We start from the raw sequence: 18404 nt of genomic DNA on the forward strand, positions 1-18404 counted from the left end.
TCCGCTTGTGTGAATGGATCGTTGGGATTGCGGGGGACTGGAAATGGCCACGTGGGTCCCTGCGGGGGTGGCCCGGGCTGGGTAAATCTTCTATCAGCACTGGCGTGGCCAGCAGGGACAGGGAAGGGATGTGACCCCTGGGCTCGGCACTGGGGAGGCCGCCCCTTGATGAGTGGGTTCAGTTTTGGGCCCCTCACTCCAAAAAGGCCATTGAATGACTCGAGCATGTCCAGAGAAGGGCAACGGAGCTGGTGCAGGGTCTGGAGCACAGGTCTGATGGGGAGCGGCTGAGGGACCTGGGGGGGTTTAGTGTGGAGAAGAGGAGGCTGAGGGGAGACCTCCTGGCCCTCTGCAACTCCCTGAAAGGAGGGTGCAGAGAGGGGGGAGGAGTCTCTTGAGCCAAGGACCCAGCGGCAGGCCAAGAGGGAATGGCCTCAAGCTGCGCCAGGGCAGGGTCAGACTGGCTCTTAGGAAGGATTTCTTTGCAGAAGGGGCTGTTGGGCGTTGGAATGGGCTGCCCAGGGCAGGGGGGGAGTCCCCATCCCTGGAGGGGTTGAAGAGTCGGGTTGAGCCAGCGCTGAGGGATCTGGTGGAGTTGGGAACGGTCAGGGTGAGGTTCATGGTTGGGCTGGAGGAGCTTCCAGGGCTTTTCCAACTGAGATGATGCTGGGATTCTGTGAAATCTCTTGTGGGAGAAGCCAGCGTGTGCTGGTGCCCAGCGCAGCCACAGCAGGGAGCAGCCAGAGCCCAGTAAGGCGTCGTGACCTGGCAGACAGGGCCCAGCCTCCTCCCGGTGTAGGACGAGGTGGCTGCAGCCACCCAGAGCCAGAAACATCCCTGGGAAAGGCACAGCAGCTGGTAACCAGCCCCGCGAGAGGGAAGCTGCACAGCACGGGTAAAGGTACGCACTGCTTTGTTTAGTTAATTTAAATTAAACTAATCTCTTTACCGAGTCACAGGATTTCAGTAGGGGGTGGATGGCTTATATTTTTTTTTCAAGTTTTTCTCAGGACTTGTGATTTCATACCACACTTGACATTTTGTACCGGGCTCCCCAGTGAAAAAGAGACATGGACATAGTGCAGGGTCCAGCAAAGGGCCCCAAGGCAACTGCAGCTTGTCTTGGGGGCAACTTTTGGGCCAGTGCCCTCTCCTGTGGGCCAAGAACCACATTTCATCCTTCTAACTTTAACTGTTTCAGTGTCAAAGGAGACCATGCTCCAACAGGCCGTGCTTCAAGGCTAAAGCAGCACTCTCTTTATTCTGTTCTCATTTTCATTTCTCTCTCTGGAATTTTCACTCTCAGACAAGGGACATTGTATCTTAATTGGAATGTTATTTGGCTTGCCTTAAGTAGGTTTGATTGAATTCCACAGCTGCCTCTGGACTCTGAAATGGGGTCAAACCAGCAGGAGCTGAATGCAGGTACATTTTCAACTTTTTTTAAAATAAATAAACCACTCCAATCCTTGGCTTGGTGTCTCTACTTTAAAAGGAAGACAAGTGTATGGGTCAAGCACGGCATTTTAATGACCACAGAGATTCAGGGTAGGAAATGGAAAAAGGAAACACGAAGTTAAATTAAAGGGGGTCATCAAGAAACTCTTTCATTCCCGAGTGACTAATGCAAATAGTTACGAAATTTATTCCCAGAAACCACTTTTGAACCAGAGGAAGATTAAACCCTAAAAGATTTGAAAGGTCTGTGTCTCCTCAGTGCCAACCTTGGCTGAGGGTACTGGAGGGAACGGGAGGTTGATGAAGCCTCAAAGGCTGGTTTGAGGACACCAAGTTCTCAATTTCTGTGCTCCTCACGGTCCTGCTGGTGGGCTGGGGTGGGCTGACGGCGTGTGCGCAGGCTGACAGCCCCCGACAGCTCGACTTTCTGGTAGTGGTGACAGTCAGAGGCAGGTGACGGCGCACGTCGGCCGCCTGACCCGACGCTGGCCCAGCACTGGCGGGGTAAGTGCTCTGCCCCGGGCCACGCACCCGCCGCGGCAGCAGAACCCACCCTGCTCTCTAGGCAGGCGTGGGGGGGGACGGTGCCGGGTCCCAGGGGATGATATTCTGGGAACAGGCACTAAATTTGTAGATTTAATGTTTCATGTACCAACCTGCCATGACATATGATCACAGGTACACACCCTCCAACTACCAAACAGGGCTCGTTTGTGCTGCTGCTCCTCTCTCTGCACGCACGCTGCCAGCTTCCCTCCTGCCATGGGCTGACCAGGAGACCCATCAGCATCAAATTAAATCCTCACAAAACGCCATCACCCAAAAGAGATGGGGCAAGCCCCCCTGGAAACGTGGCTGTAAGAGAGTTAGAACATGACAGGAGCGGTTGAGACAAAGAGGCAAGAAAAGAAAATCAAAGACATGTCAAAGAAAACCCCACAAGTCATCAATAGGAAAAGATTTTCCATTTAATACTAGACTCTCTCAGGATTGAGATGCAGGCTTTTTATGCAATTACATCCAATGTTAAAATTGGTAATACATAATTTACAAAGATTAACATCAAAACAATGATCTATTTAGATATGCTTTGTAAAAAGGAAATATATTAGCAGCATTTATTTTCAGCAATCACACAGCCTACACCCATGCAGACTAAGAGTTCATATCTATTTGCAATAATGTAGTGCTTCCTGGTCTTAAAACAGCGATCCTGGTGACACACTGGTCTTCTCATTATTATAAAATAACCGAAAAATAAAAAAAGTCATTAATTTCTACACCAGTAAGAAAAACAATTCTTTGCACTTACCTAACATTTGATTGTCTAAAAAACATTTTGTTTAGTCTTTCAACAAAAGAAAGATAAAATGACAGAGCTAGTGTCTCGCTTCTGTACGCACTTTATTTTTTTAAAAACTTTTTAGTGTTTAACACCATTTGAGACAATGATTTCTGTTTTAAACTAAATGAGACAACTCAAGATTTTGGACATGCGATATTCCTACTACACGCACGAGTATTTTATACTCAGGGTTCCTGGTACTGTACAGTGCTTCTCTACAGTAAGAAAATATTCCAAACTATTTTCTTATTTCTTTTTTTTTTTTAATAAAATATTTTTTCTCAAAGGGTTTTTTCCTTTCTTTTTTTTTTTTCTTTTTAAATCAACACATAAAAGTTAATGGAATGAGTCATGTTCCACTAAGAGTAAAATAATTATAATAATAACAAGAATGTACATTAGGACAAGCTTGGTCCATTAAAAAGGAACATGTAACTACTGTATTGCTTTACATCCACGCAGCAGATATATACAACTTGGCACATTAAAAACTGGTTTTCTTATAAGAACATCTAAAACAGGACTGTATATGCATATGTACGTCTGAAAGACAAAAAAGCAAAGCCATTTTAAAGGGGCAGCGTACGGCGGCCACCCCCTCCCTCTGCCACAGCCCGGTGACAGCGCGGGGGCTCTGGGCGCCGGGGGGCCGGCGGGGGCAGCGCGGGGGGGTCCTGCTGCCACTTTGGTCAGGGCAGAGAGAGAGGGCGGTGCGAGATACACTGTCTCTTAATTTAAGAGACGGACATTTTAAGCTGTACAACCAGAACACAAGAATAGTGTTAGCAGTTGATATATTCTACAGTTCACAACAAATACTCGCTCTGAATACTGCTTGACGGTTCATGTAGTGAAGTTTCCTTTTTTTTTTTTTTCCTTTTTCTTTTTCTTTTAACAGATTTTAATTTGCACAACACACTAGACACACGAGAACCACAGCTTATCAAAAAAACCAACAGCAATGGTGTTGTCAGGATTTGACTTGCTTTATAAAATTTCTCTGCAGAAAAAAGTGAAAAAAATCACACCCCGCCCCCTTCCCGACGCAGAACAAGTGCCTCAACCAGCCAACTCCTGCTTTGCTCCAAGGTGACTTCGGAAGTTTCTCCTTGTCACAGACCAAAGGTACGTGTGTGCACTGGCCGTTCCACGGTGAACCTTTCGCACGTTTGGGTACGTTTCTCTCTTCTTGGAACTTGTGCAAATCGGAAGCCACAACTTTAGGGCAGCCTTTAATTTTAAGCCACTGGGCCTTCACCCTCCCATCTGGATCTCATTCACTGGCATGGGCCATGGTGGTGCCAAGAGTATCTTGTACAATCACAGGTTAATTGGTGAACATGGGGAATATTCTCATCAGAGTAAGTCAGTCCTTATCCTTCTTACCTCCCCAATTTTTTATTATTTTTTTTTTTTCCTCTGAGTGGGAATATCAAGCAAAAATAAATTAAATTTGACCATCCTGAACAATAACCACGAGGTTTTTCTCAGTACCTAACATCAATACAAGGCACGCCCAACAACACACACACCATAAGAGCACTGCAGAGCAGGGCAGGGCAACCTGCCAACCCAGACATCTAAGTGCTAACTGTTTGTATATTTGTCAGTTTTCTGCTGCCCTCTTTTCCTTTGCTGGTGCAGAGGAAGTTGGGCTCCTGCCCTCAGTCCTCAGCAGACCTTGTAGCAGACTCCAGACCACAGCTTCCTCTCGTGGCATCACTTCCTGAAGCTGCTCTCCGGGATGGTGAGCGTGCGCCGCCTCAGTTTTCTTCCTGATCCTTCCTCCAGCAAGTAAGTGACATCAATAGCTGCAACAGACCACAGGCTTTTGGTAAAAGATGGTTGATACGAGTAACAGTTCTTCTATTTCCCTATTCACAGTTCTTTCAAGGATGTTTCCATCCACAGTGATATTTAAAACTCCACTGGACAAGGTGCTGAGCAACCTGATTGAAGTTTGAAGTCAGCCCTGCTTTGGGTCACGTTTGGACCAGACGACCCCCAGAAACCCTCCCACCCTGAATTAATGCAAAATAATCATGGACTCATGGAATAAGTCTGAGAACACGAAAGTGACTGGACAGAGCTTTAAATTAAAACCAGAGACATGACCAGTGCCACTGCTGCACCCTCACTGTGCAGCTTAGACAATACCTACAGAAGTTACTCAGAACCCAGTGGAAAGCTCATTAAAGGTCAAAAGAGACTTTCCAAATTCTCTTCAGTCTTTCTTTGCATGTCTGTTGTAGACACAGAATGATGGGGGGGGGGGGGAATTTGTCTTCAGACCGATTTGTGATTACTAAAAATATTATACAAAACACTGTCAGTTGTAAGAAATTTCATTCGGATTTAGTTAAAATTGCTACTGTTGCAAAAGAAAACATCACTGCAAAGAAAATTAATTATTAATAATGTCCACTAGCGATAAATTCACACAAAAAACATTTATTTTGTCAACACTGCAGCGAACTGAAAACAAACCTGCAGAAGAAATGCTATTGTGTAATCATAGCATAAAATCTCACCATTTTTCCCTGGGATTTTCTCTAAGAGGTTTAGCAGGATTTGATTAAGTCTCTCTCTCTGAATATGCCGCCTTTCCTCTGGAGTGCACAGCTGCCTTGTGTCAGAATTGCTTTCTTCCACCTTTTTATCAGTTTCACAGGTCTCACTAGAGACTGCCTCTTTTTCTGGCTCCTCTAGGCTAGGCATCTCCCTTGAAGTTTGATCTTGATTTCCTAATACATCCTCAATAAGTGGAAGAGAATCATCTTCTTGGTTTAAGTCTTTAATCTGTGGTTTTGAGCGATCTGTTTTCCAGGATGATCTAGCAGGAAAAGAAGGGTTCAAATACCACAATTTTTCAGACACTCACCTGAAAGACCAATTTCTAGGGAGTCAGAGACTTCTCAGTAAGTAGGGGCCTTTCTGGGATCTCAGACATTTGACTTAATACATGCACTGAAACCTGCCAGTTACTCTCTACGGGAGGCTACGTTCCTATTACCTTGTTTGCATCATGTCACATGCAGTCTTTTAAAAACAAATTGCTTTTTTGTTTTGATTTGTAAAGGTTTTTATCTTCCGAAACAGTTGAGCTCAGCACTCACCGATGTTTTTCTGCAGTAGTGGTGGCTCCTGATGGGTGTTTTTAAAGGCTCTAACAGAACTGAGAGAGTGCATCGGCCCTGGCTCCTCCCACAATGCGAAGAGGGGCAGCATGCTCGGGGATCTGATCCCCCTTTGTGCGGGAAGGCTGGATGCTCTTGTTCCGGGCTCTGCCAGCTCCCACATTCAGCTGCTTTTGCTAACTTTCAAAACGGCTTCTGCAATCTTCCTTACATACATTATTAAGGAACACTAAGGCTGCTTCTATATTCTATCCATCCCCACTTATTCCCTTTTATCTCTCTGAAAGTTTAGAGGATTGCTTTAAATAATTTAATCTTATTATTTCCATAGCACCCAGGGGAAGTGGGTAGGAAAAAGAGTGGACCCTTGACAAACAAACAGGATTATCTCATCTCTTCTCAACAAACAATCTGAGAGGTAAAACTCACCTGCCTCCGTTCCTCTTGTAGTTGTCTGGTACATAATGAGGCTATAACAACAGTAAAGATTATGTTTAATATCAAATAAAACTCACAGTGGAAGAAAGTCCTGGACAATTAAATACTCTGGAAGTACCAATACAGGAGACTCGCCTATCTGGCCCTTTGGAAATGCCAGTGCACGGCTGGCACATCTCGCACATCAGACGAATCCAAAGGAGAAGGCAAAATCATGTAATAAGGATAAATGAAGAGCCAGACTTATTATCTGATTCTTTGTATCTTCTAAATAAATTTCAAGCCATAGATCACCATGATAAAAATCATCTTTGCTTTCTGCACAGCAGAAGTTTGGAACCATCTCTAAACTCACTATAAAAATCTCTCTGCTTCCAGGAAGAAAAGTGCTTACTTGCAAAAGATTTGCCAGATCTGATACCTCTGTGCTCAGAGACAAAGCAGTGCTGTGTAGGAGGACGTGCACAATGAAAAGTTGCTATTTCCAGGGAATTGGGGAAAATGAGCCAGTGAAATGAACAGATATTCAGATGGAGGATGTTAAGGGAAACTGTACTTCATGATTTTGCTGTCTATCTGTCTGCTGGATGTTTTTTTGACATCCATTTTCAGTGATAATTGTATATAAGTAAGCAGTATGTCATTTGATAGAGCAGGGAAATGGAAATAAGAAAATACTGCTCTTCTGTACTGGGAATCACTAGTCAAAGGTACTGCTGAAAACCATTTTTTAAGCAGCTTTGTTAGCCTGTCTGTGTCAGGTTTTCTCTCCTTCAGTGTAATCACTCCGTGTCTTAATAAACTCACATTGGTCTATAGTTTGTGTGACTCTCTAAAACATACACAATTATTTTACAGTTGTAGAACTGTGACTGAAAAGTGAGCTTTAAGATTTCCTTCACTCAGGAGTGGCTGAAATGAAATTAGCATCTAGATTTCGGTCAGAAACCAACCACTATCTCTAAACTTAGACATCACCATTCGTTCCACATCTGTTTGCTTTTGAACTGCAAATTCTCTGTCTACAGTAGATTTTTCTTTCCAAGCTTTCTTTCTAGCCAGCTTTTCATCCAGACTGTGTTTGCTTATGTGTCAGCTTCCTTCAGTTTACCAACTTTCATTCATAAACAGAGAGCCAAGGGCTTTCTAAAAATATGTCCGGTCTTCTAGTAAAAAGTAAGGAAGCTAACAGAAGAAACACTTACTGAAAAGTCTCTCTTGGGTGTGAGTTTCTTGGGGAAGTGGTCAAAGGCATAGGGCTTGGTGCAGACAGGGTAACGATTCCGGTGGATCTTGTAGAAGAGATGAGCTGATTTATCGAGGCGGTAATCACAAATATATACATCCTGCTCCTTCACGCCTTTTGGCCTCCCTGCAGTTTCAAAACAAAGCACATAGGAAAAAATGTTACTCAGATTCCAGAGGAAACACAAGAACAAGCCACACGCCGTGAGAAGCAGGGGCTGCCAGAGCTGTCTGGTGGGATGGCAGGCATGCTTGTCTGCCCTCCTTGGTTTGGAATCCCAGTAGTGGACACATCGCTACTTCAATTTAAGAGGAAAACCTGTATAATAAAATACACCCAAACTTTTGCAAAAACTATTATCAGCTGCCACCACTTTCTCTTCCCTGCCCACCACAATCCCACCCTGCTGCTGATCTCTTCAGTACTGGCCCTCCTGAAACAGAAATCACTGTCCCAGTGCTAAGGCAATAGTGCTTCCCCAGCTCTGACACTCTGTAAACATTGGCTACGGCCTTTTTACAGCAGTAACTCTTCTAGCATACTTCCCAAATTAATGGAAAGGTGTATTACACTTAATTACTCATCCCATTAGGTTTCCTTACCTTTGCAGTAGGTGTATAGGTCAAGAACACAGCACGTTCCCACCACAGCCTCTAAGGGGATAATTTCATACAATGGCACCCGGAAGAGCTCATTGTGATAAAACTTTCGAGAAGGGGAATGATGTGTTTCATGTGGACGGAAATAATGATGACCAAATGCAAACCGCTCCTCTCTGTTTGAAGGTGTAAAGGTAAGAGAAAGAGAGAAACAGAAGGAAAAAAAAAACCACAACTATTTCTATAAGCCCGTGATACAACTTTACTTAATGCCCTCCACTTAATTTTGAATTATCTATCTTGCACTTTTGCAATGACTGTGATGAAAAGCGAAGTCACATGAATATTACACGTTCAACTTTATCTCCTTCAGGAAGTGGAAATACTCCCAGTGTGACTCTCCATGAAGACAGCAGACTTACTGTGCTGCTATCACTGGGGCATATGCATTTAATCGTGTTACAGTGGCTTAGCAAGTCAGTGATCGTTAGCTGAGCCATTCAGCTGCCAGTGTGTATTCTCAGCCTATTCCAACAGTGAGGAAAGTGCATCAACTTTTATTGCTTATCCCTTGCTTAAACCTCCAACCTTACATGTCTTTACTTTGCAGTTGTGGAGCACAAGCAGAGACAAGTGGAAAATCATCAAGCCTTTGTAACTGAACCATGCTCAGTCCTGCATTTTTAAGCTACGACAAGACTTCCACAAAATTACTGTGTTTTGACAGGTAGGTATATGGAATGGCTCAAATTTAAAAGATGCCTTGAACATACTTCTCATTTTTCCAGAGTTTTTCAATGCGGAAAATATCGAGTTTCTCCCTGTTGATGTGGGACAGCAGCCGATACGACTGCCGGACAGGGTGTCCATCTGGAGTTCTACGGCTGTCTCTCATCAGGTAAACACAATCACCTGGCAATAGGCACAAAATACACACCTGTAAAGAACTTTTCATGAGTCCAGCACACCAAAAATAGAGGAGTAAATGGTTGCATTAAAACTAACATGACAGAGCTACCTAATGTTGAATTGTAAAGTGATGCAAAACCAACGCAGAACCCGCAAAAGGAGGAAGGGTTACCTCGATCATTTTCACAAAAGCTTTATAGCAAGAGCTAAACATAACTTGGATTGTACGTCCAGACTGAAAACATAAACATGTAATGAATCAAGATAAATGATGATGTAACAAAGTAAGGTTTGATTAGGAAAATGTGTAAAAAATTAGTGATAGCTGCAATGTTTAAATCTTTAAGATTTAAGAGAAAAAATACTTAGAGAGAAGATTTTTATTAAGGAAATAAATCATTGACTGAGAAGTCCCCAAGCCTTTGATTATTCCAGCAGAACTCAAGACGCATAGCTCAGGAAAGGTAAACAGAACTCAAAAAGGGCTGAACAAATTGACATTCCTGACAACTAAAAAAGTCTTTCCCAAGTGCAACCCCTAAACAGGCCTGTAAACTTCTATTGATTAATTTAATCCCAAAAGCAAATTAACTCTTTAATTCCTCTGCTCCGACCTGTGAAACAGCATTAAAAGTATTTCCTCTCTGCCCCCCAGGACCTGACTGCCACTCTTACTTGTACACTGCAGCTTTCTTTGTGACAATGGTTATTGTTTGATAGGCTGAAAATACACCGCTCCACTCAAAAAGCCTTTCTCTTTTAGGGAAAAAGTTAATCAATAAAGTTCACCAAGAACCTGAAGAGTCTCAGCGGGAGAACATTTGAGAAAGTCAGAAGTATTACTGAAAATATTGTTGGATTTAGTATATAATATTTAAAAATCAATTCCATCTTTTCTGTTATTTATCTCACAATGAGCAAAAACCTGGGAGGTCCCAAGTCATAAAAACTTAAGAAAAACTACCCTGGGTAAGATCAAAGGTCATAGAGCAGAGTATTCTATAGAAAAGTGGGCGGTAACAGATGCTTAGGAGGAAAACGCGTAGGAATAAGGCATGCACAGGAAAAGCCTTCCCATGGTTTTCCCTCCAGGCTTCCTTTAATCTCTGTTTTACGGACTTTTAGAGCTAAGTCTACAGCTGGACCACTGCACATAAATAGGCAGGGATTAATCCTTCCTCCAAGAATTTGCCTAATCTTTTTGGAACCATTTATACTCCCGACCTCTCCGACTTCCCATTGCAATGCTTTCCACAGTTTAGTTATGTTTTTGTCAAAAACCACTTCCTATTGTTTAAATGTGTTGCCAGCTAATTTCAGTGTTTGTTCCCTAATTTCTACATCGCTGCACTTTCCTGTGCCACTCATGATTTCACAGACCTTTACCATATCACCCTCCAAATCATCACGTTCACAGCAAAGATGTTTCATATCTGATTATCCTCGTCATCACGCTTGTTTTTACAAGTGGTACGATACTCTTTTTGAGATGGGGTGACAAGAACAGTGCGCAGCATGCAAGAGACAGGCACACCATAAGATTACGGAACGGCACAACTACTTTTTCTATTTTGTTCATAGTCATTTCTAATACTCACTTTGCCTTTTGGACTCATGTTGAACACTTCTCTTACTTTTCCATTAAATTGCAATGACTCCTGGATTTTTTTCCCCTAAGCACATACCTATTTTTGTGTATGTGCAGTTATATCTATTTTCCTTCCACGTGTATTACTGTTATTTAATTAGCAGGTTTGGTCTCAGTTACTTCCACAGCTTAGTAAAAAGTGCCAGGGAACCACAAAGTACGATACGGCTCCAGGTTCATGAACACCTCAGTTCTGTTCTCCCTTAGCTTATAACCACATTTAGGATTAAAGTGAAGGACGTGTAAGTATATTTTCCTAAGTATAGTATCATTTATCAATCTTGAGTAAGTTTAAAAGATGCCCCCAAGGGCTCCTCATATGCAAAAATCACTTTAAGGGTTGATGTTGTCACCTGTCACTGTAACAGTAGAGTACAATACATTGCCCTATTAAAAAAAATCCTCTGATTTAAACCAGAAATGACATGGGCCATATGGGCACTGACATTTGCCTACAACCATGAAGTCAGGTTTTCACCTTTCTGGTACACCAGGACCCCTATTAAACAAATAGGAGCTGTAGCTATAGGAAAGAGAGACAGAGTTTTAGTCTAGCTTAAGTAAAAAATGGACTGAAGACAGGATGACATAGGCTTGCATATAAGCTAGCAGAGTGCAAGCTCGTCAAGCGTTCAGTGTGTATTTGCTGGTGATTAGTCTGCACTCATCCACTGTATTAGGTCTTCTTACTCTCTGAACTAAAGCTGGGATAATATCTTCATTTTACTAAGTTACAGATTACTTTCAAGGAATCCACTTCCCTAATTTCTTTTAAAGACTCGTAGAGAAAAAAAGGAAGGTACATGCTGAGAGCAGCTGCTGGCCCCAAGCAGAATGTAAATAAAACCACCTATTTTTGGCTGTTATTTTAAATCAGCTGCTTTCAAATCTTCTTCCCTACCCTTTCAGTGAGAATAAAGCAACTCAAGTACATATTGTACCTGACTGAAAAAGGAGTATTCAGACAGAAATGTACATCAATACTCTCTTGCCCTAAGGATCAGGAAGCTTGCTTTCAATTCAAGTTTATCCAGACGTTACTACTACTGAAATATCTACCCCTCTGTCTCGAAAAGGGATTTATAGTTCTGTGTTTTCAAGGAAGAAATGCGGCTGCTATTGCTGGTGCATCAGAGATAATGCCATGTGACAGTTTCTGGCTACGTGGGTTTTCCAAGATCCATTCTGACTGCTGTTTATCACCTCACATCAGAGGTAGAACTTCTTGTTCACGCTGCAGGATGTGATGGACCAACTGATCCAATCTGTTTGCATAATCTCCTCGTTTCATGTGTTAGGTAATTTTTGCAGAGGAACCATGTCTGTAGTATATAACTCAACAACCTCAAGTAGAATTGTCAAGAAATTAAAACCCAAGTCCTCTAACCAGAGACTGAAGGACCCTCACTTATTTAGAGGGATTTGATCACAGTAAAGTGGGTGCACTCACACAGCTGGAAGCTTTTCAGCCTTGTTCCTCAAAAACACGAGTTCTCAAGCTTGGAACTGGAAGACAAACCAATTCAACGTGCAGATACAACTCCCCAGCAGCAAGGGTGGACCAGCTTCCAAAGGAAGGCAGTGCTCTCAAAAGCACTTTCAGTCTTTATTACAAGACCAGCCTCTTTCTAATTGACAACACATAGGAAAAATGTCATAGTCTATGCATGTAGTGACAGGGGGCTGGAGGTCATTATGGTCTCTTTTGCTTTGGAATCTGTAAACTACATGACCTTTTAGAAACCGGAGGGAGTAAAAAACTGTTTCTTCTACTGTATATGCCTGTGTGCCTGCATCACAACTTCTACAGACAGGTGTCGTGCCTCAGAACTTTTGGTGCAGAACTGAATCCACAGATTTCCCCTTTTTCTGCTGTGGCTGTGTATTCCCTTCTAGCACCTTCTGGTTATACACCTTCCTTAACCCTGTAACTGCAGAGGCATTTGGTGCCTAACAGTGGCAGTTTGGTCTCCTTTGTCCTCTGCTGATGGGACATGGACTTTAGCCACGTAAGGACTAACATTTCTCTAACTGAAGTCACCAAGATCAGATTAGAGGTACGTCAGTGAAATATAATGTCTCATGACAAAAATTACCTTAATGCTACGAATGACTGGAAGATGCCATAAAACCCAGCTAAAACATAATCCATTTTAATAGAAAACACAAAAGCAAGTGCCGATAGAACCCTAGAAAGTGAGTTACTCTCCAGCAAGGAATCCAGAAAAAAAAAGAAGAAATGAGAAAACCAAATGGCTGAACTCCAGACAGGATAGACAATGCAGAGCAACAATGAAAAAGGAAGACTGAATGCAAATTCTAGAATCCTGCAGAGGGGATTAAAAAAATACACTGTTCTTTGTCCTTTTTTTTTTTTTTTTTTAATTCTCCACTTTCCTGAAGACTCTCCCATTCCCTTCTAGCAAACATATCAACTGGTTTTACTCATTCAAGAGCAGTTCTCTTAATAATCATACAGGCTTCCTTCTAACCTTGTATGTATCTGTAGGATGAACTAAATAAATAAAAAAAATCAGTGAACTGAATGTGCCTCTGAAACACTCAGGGCTTTGAAGAAATGTCCAGAAAGATACACTTCAGGGAACAAACAAGCAGTAAGTTGGATGCTTTAATTACCACTCTACACTACAACGCTGAAGGCCTAATAGCCTTCTTTGCCTTCACTTCTAAAGGTTAACTACCACAAGTTGGCTCAGCATCTTCCTTCTCTGCCAGGAGAGCCCTATCTGTGCTAAAGGTAATTAATGTTTCCTCATCAACCAGGCTGTGAGAACTCTTACTATGTGTCACTCCCACAATAGCAAAGAGCGCAGCTTTCTACTTATAAAGATAAAAGCATTTCAAACAGGGTGATGCCAGAAATCTCTGTACACTCTTATCTGATGGAAATGACAGCAGCCACCAGAGTTAGCACATACCTTGGCGCAGCAGCAGATCATCCCGTAATAAGCATATATAATAAACACAGCCAGGCTGGGCATAATGGGGACGAGGAATCATGGGAACCTCCTGGGTGAGAAAAGAAAAAAAGGAAGGAAATTCTGAGATGTTCACCATCATCAGCACAAACACGGGGCTGATCTCCTTTTGGAAATACGCAGGATGGACAGAGGAGAACTGACACTTAACGTGATTAAACCTAAGCCAAGGAAGTTACACTATAAAGTGAGAATGCCACACTGGTCTTGCCAATCTTGATAAATATAAATGCAAGAGCTGCTTTAGTTTATAACTGTAGTAATGAAGAAACTTTTTTTTTTTACCCTATTCACAGAGCGAGGCTCACACTGCTCACACAAGTAGTGTTCAACATCAGAATTCACACCCATACAGTCACAGTGCTGCCAGACCTAGAAAAGATACATCCCAGTTAGAAATTCCTGTGATAGATTTTATTTACAAATTGCATTCCCATATTAAGGAAAGCAAAAAAACCAAGCTTCCTAAAGGAAATTCAAGATTTTCTCTGAACTATTTCACACTATATCAGAAGACAGACAAGGTCCCCATGCAACTGTTTGTGTAAAAGCCTCAAATTGTTGAAATTAATTCTGCTCGCCTAAAGACGAGCTGGCAGTTTCAGAGAAGTGCTAGCTCCTCCATACAGAAATGCAAGTGGCATTTCCTCTGTGAAAACAGAATCTCTCAATTCTCTTGGAGAGGAAATGAAAATCTGAAGAGGTAATTAATGCTACTAGCTACATGGAAACTGCTGGTAAAAGTTCCACTGGTCATGGAGAAGAGAAGAAGAGCACCAGGCTCCACTTTGTGTCCCCCCGGCCTCACCATGCACTTTTCACACTGGATCATGAGTCCTTCATCTTTGTAAAGGCCACAAATGCAACGGATCACGTCTTCGTCCTTCTCATGCCCATTTTCTTTTTCACAGACCGATGTCTCGCTGCTGTCAGCTTCACTTGCTGTTTCTCCCACAATTTCATCAATCTGGGCAGATGCCTCATGGCGAGCGTTATAGTATGCTTTCCGTAGCCGGCATACATCACGCCCAGTTGGAGATTTTCTGCCATAATATTTCTGAATAAAAACAAAACAAAGAAACAAAAATATTTTTTTCCAGGTTCCATGCTTTTGATGCATCCTCCTATCTGCATGCACCCTTAAAGGTGTCTTCACTAAAGCTGCATCCACAAACGTAGTATTCACCTGTCCATCTACCTCCTTATTTTGAGCACCAGGTCCACGTATCTTACATGTGACACAGAAGAACGAGGTACCTCTTCCAGAAGGTACTGCGGTTTCTTTAGGTTAGCTATTCATGCATGTTCTTGACCTTCTATTTGTCTGACCTAATGCAACCAAAAAGCACTAAGAGTAAGCTGAAGCACACGACTTGCTATCAACGTCTGTTCATCACAAATGGATCATCACAAGTTCTCTTTCTCTATTTTTCTCCTTTCATTACTGTGAGTCAGCAAGAGCGTTAAACGAGGGTATATCCCCACTGTTTATGCAATAGCTTAAGGGCAGAGAGAGCCTCACCTCTGCATTCCGGAAGACCTTCAGCATGTCCCCATCAAAAGCTTCCACAGTTTTATAATAGCCCGTCAAGATCTGTTTCTCAATTGTGGCAAGGTCCAATGGGTCAGAGATCTTTTCATAATAGTCTGCATTTCTAAAATGGGAATGTATGCACAATGTCATTTTTGCTCACAATTCAAAGCTGTGCAAATCCATTACAGAAAGCTATGGGTTGCTCTGAGAAGCAAGTCCTTACTTTTTCTTTGGGGGTAGGTTCAGGAGGGGAGCTGCAAGAGCCTGCCTGGAGGAATCTGTAACAGGAACACGCACTTTAGCAACATTTACTTGAGTGAAACTTAAAAAAGACAAGTAGCTAACAACTTCAGTCTAGGTTAAAAAAGGCTCTTCTACTATCTGAGGCACAGGGAATTGAAACGCTTTTGCACTTCTAGAAGTTGGTTGCTGTAATCAGACTACATGTATCAAAATGGAGGATAGTTTCCTTGCAATTCTGTCAATTGTACCATTTTGCTGAACTACTGAAAAATCAATTTAAAAGGATAGCAACATCTGCAGATTCTGGTGGCAGAGGAATGGGTTGAGGATAAAGCAAAGTGATTACTGGTAGCAGGAGAAAGAGGGAAAAAAACCAAAACAAAACAAAAAAAAGGAAGGTTATTTAATGTTCTGAAATAAATTATTTTTTCCCCCCAGTATTTTCCATTCAGAGAGCCCATTGTTGTAGAGGCTGAAAAAGTCTCCATGGAGATTTTTTTTAGGAGTGTCACCTTCACCTTTATAGGATATGATGCTGTCACATATTTCCTTGAAGATTTGTGCTAGGCGGGCAGCACGAGCAACTTCAATATTCTCTTCAGCTGCAGCCAAGCGTCGTGTTCTCACAGAGCGGGAGGTCTGAAGGGCTGAAAACTGGGTCATGAAGACATCTGAAAGAGGGCAAAAAAGAAGTATCTCTAAATAAAAAATTAAAGATCATCTTTTCCTATCCAGCAATTCCACCACCAATTATTAAAATTAACATGTTTTCTAAGCTACTATAACAGTAAAAGGCTTCAGATTCATACTCCTGAGTCAGCCCTCACTGCTTATAGCTCATCTAAATGGTTAAGCTGGTTATCAAAGTATTTTATGTTGCTGGACCAAATACAGCATATGTCATTGAATTCACCCAAAATACTCACTTCCCAACCTCTCATGTACCTGACAGTGGGGACCAAATCCTGCATGGCTGTGAAGATTAAGGTCCTACAAATAGAGTGCTATTTCTGGAGCAGGATTAACACATTTTTTTCTGATAGTCATATTTTTGTCCCATTCCCATAACGGACTGCATGCCAAAAAGCTTTGTTCTCTAAAGGCCTGAAATCCATAGAATTATGAGGATAAATGACAATTCTCAAAGTCAGAGCAACTGTTTCTGGTCTAGGGATACAGAAAGCAGAAAACAGCCCTTCTCTGAAAGGGTCCAATCATGGAAAATGTTGAGTGTCATCCTCCTCCTCCTCTGATAAACCACTCCTGATGAAACGTGAGCCTCGACAGCTTCTACCAAGACTTGAGAGAGATCGGGGCTGCTGGGGGAGCACAAACAGATCCAGCAACCAGACAAATGGTTTATACAGTACAAAATTCTCATTCTTAAGAAAATAGCAGTAAGTGTTTCAGAGGAAACTGCAGGGTCCCATAATGCAAAAAATGCACTGAAACAGTGAAAGAGCTTGTCTTACCCTGCTATGTAAAGGTAAGGGCATACATACACAAACACAGACATAGGTCCTCTTGTCTGCATTGCATTCCCTGGATGTATTACAAAAGGTATAAGGATCTTACAGTAACTATATTTGATTTATTCACAGAGCTTGTGTACACTCTTCACGGGCATGTCATAGAGGTTCTCAAAGGAGCAACCTGAGGACCCTGTGCTGGCCTCACCAGATTTAATGTTGCCGTCATCCCGACAGATTCCATTCCAGCGGTTGTAGAGAGACGTGGTGTGGATATTGTCACTGACGTGCTTCACTTCCTCTTGCTTTTGTCGAATCTTTTCCCAGTTTCGTACCAAAAATACATGGTGTTTTAGCACAAAATTCCTACAGAAATTAGAAAAACATTCAAGAATCACCTCCTTACTGTAAAATTAATGACTTAATGCGGGGAAAAAGACAGATATTGAGAGGTACACTTCTGTACCTTCTCTCCTCAGTGGAGAGGAATTTCACCTTAGCTGGTTAAAGGAGAACTAAGAACTGCTTACTCGGGCATTTCATCACGCCCTATCTTACAGAAAAAAATAATTTCAACTTTTGCACAACACTCAGTTTCTGAGGAAAATCCCACTGAAATCATTCCTTACCTTTCTCTGTTAGACATGGGCTTCATCTGAAGCTGTGGTGTCAGCCTTGTTGGCGCGTTCACACTTTCACTGGGTTCCTCTGGGATGTGGCCCCTCTGGAAAACAGATCATCCTGATAGACAGGAAAAACTGTGCCAAGAACTTAGCAAAGCAGTAAAAGTAGTTCCTGAGACAGAACTTGTAGTTATCTCTATAGTATTTCTCTGAAGTTTAAAATATACAGTTTTTCAGTCTGATGGAACAAACTGATTTCCTATTAACCTTTATCCATGAAAAAAGCTGTCTTTACTACTTACTCTCTTCTTTAGTTTGTGCTTTGACTTCCTTTTCTCTTTCGACCGTCCAGGCCTTCTGTGGGTGCTCACAGGCTGATTGCTTTTGCTTGAAAGTCCATTCATTCGCTGACTTTTACCCCCAATTATTCCTCTGCATTTGTCAAAACCACATTTGCAGAGTTGCTTTGGAAAAAAAAACAAAATTAAATAAACGCCTAAACATTTAGATTATCTCTCACTATCGTAAAGAACCCATTCTGTCAAATACAACACAGTAATAGTTTTGTTAATTGACCTTCAACTTTACAGCTCTGTTTGTCCTTGGTGAGTTTTTTGAAGGTCTTGCACTGTGATCCTTACCTGTTTTTCAACATTAAATGAATGAAAATTGTAGTCGTAAGTCAATTCAGTACCAGCAGGCATATCTTTAAGTGCATACAACCCAATCCGGTAAACACCATTAACAGACCTGCAG

The 18404-nt window shown here is 42.2% G+C and overlaps 1 protein-coding gene across 2 annotated transcripts in view; it reads right to left on the reverse strand.

The window, feature by feature from the left end:
• Positions 1 to 2408: 2408 nt before the first annotated feature.
• ASH1L (ASH1 like histone lysine methyltransferase) overlaps positions 2409 to 18404 on the reverse strand; it is a 64248-nt gene continuing 48252 nt past the window's right edge. Inside the window, exons 13-28 of one of the 2 annotated variants that reach the window (XM_074809481.1) lie at positions 18290 to 18398; positions 17951 to 18112; positions 17655 to 17749; positions 17234 to 17391; positions 16075 to 16227; positions 15537 to 15591; positions 15302 to 15434; positions 14588 to 14836; positions 14065 to 14151; positions 13720 to 13810; positions 8997 to 9135; positions 8227 to 8399; positions 7584 to 7750; positions 6370 to 6410; positions 5335 to 5636; positions 2409 to 4614 (exon numbers count right to left, since the gene is read on the reverse strand). In XM_074809481.1, coding sequence (XP_074665582.1) covers positions 4523 to 4614; positions 5335 to 5636; positions 6370 to 6410; positions 7584 to 7750; positions 8227 to 8399; positions 8997 to 9135; positions 13720 to 13810; positions 14065 to 14151; positions 14588 to 14836; positions 15302 to 15434; positions 15537 to 15591; positions 16075 to 16227; positions 17234 to 17391; positions 17655 to 17749; positions 17951 to 18112; positions 18290 to 18398 — 2206 coding nt within the window. In that variant the 3' untranslated portion in view covers positions 2409 to 4522. Of the gene's footprint in view, positions 4615 to 5334; positions 5637 to 6369; positions 6411 to 7583; positions 7751 to 8226; positions 8400 to 8996; positions 9136 to 13719; positions 13811 to 14064; positions 14152 to 14587; positions 14837 to 15301; positions 15435 to 15536; positions 15592 to 16074; positions 16228 to 17233; positions 17392 to 17654; positions 17750 to 17950; positions 18113 to 18289; positions 18399 to 18404 lie in introns of those variants that run through there. The other variant, XR_012621177.1, reaches the window with a different exon arrangement.

Source organism: Strix aluco, chromosome 30, assembly GCF_031877795.1.
Source record: "Strix aluco isolate bStrAlu1 chromosome 30, bStrAlu1.hap1, whole genome shotgun sequence".
In the NCBI taxonomy this organism is placed as follows: domain Eukaryota; kingdom Metazoa; phylum Chordata; class Aves; order Strigiformes; family Strigidae; genus Strix; species Strix aluco.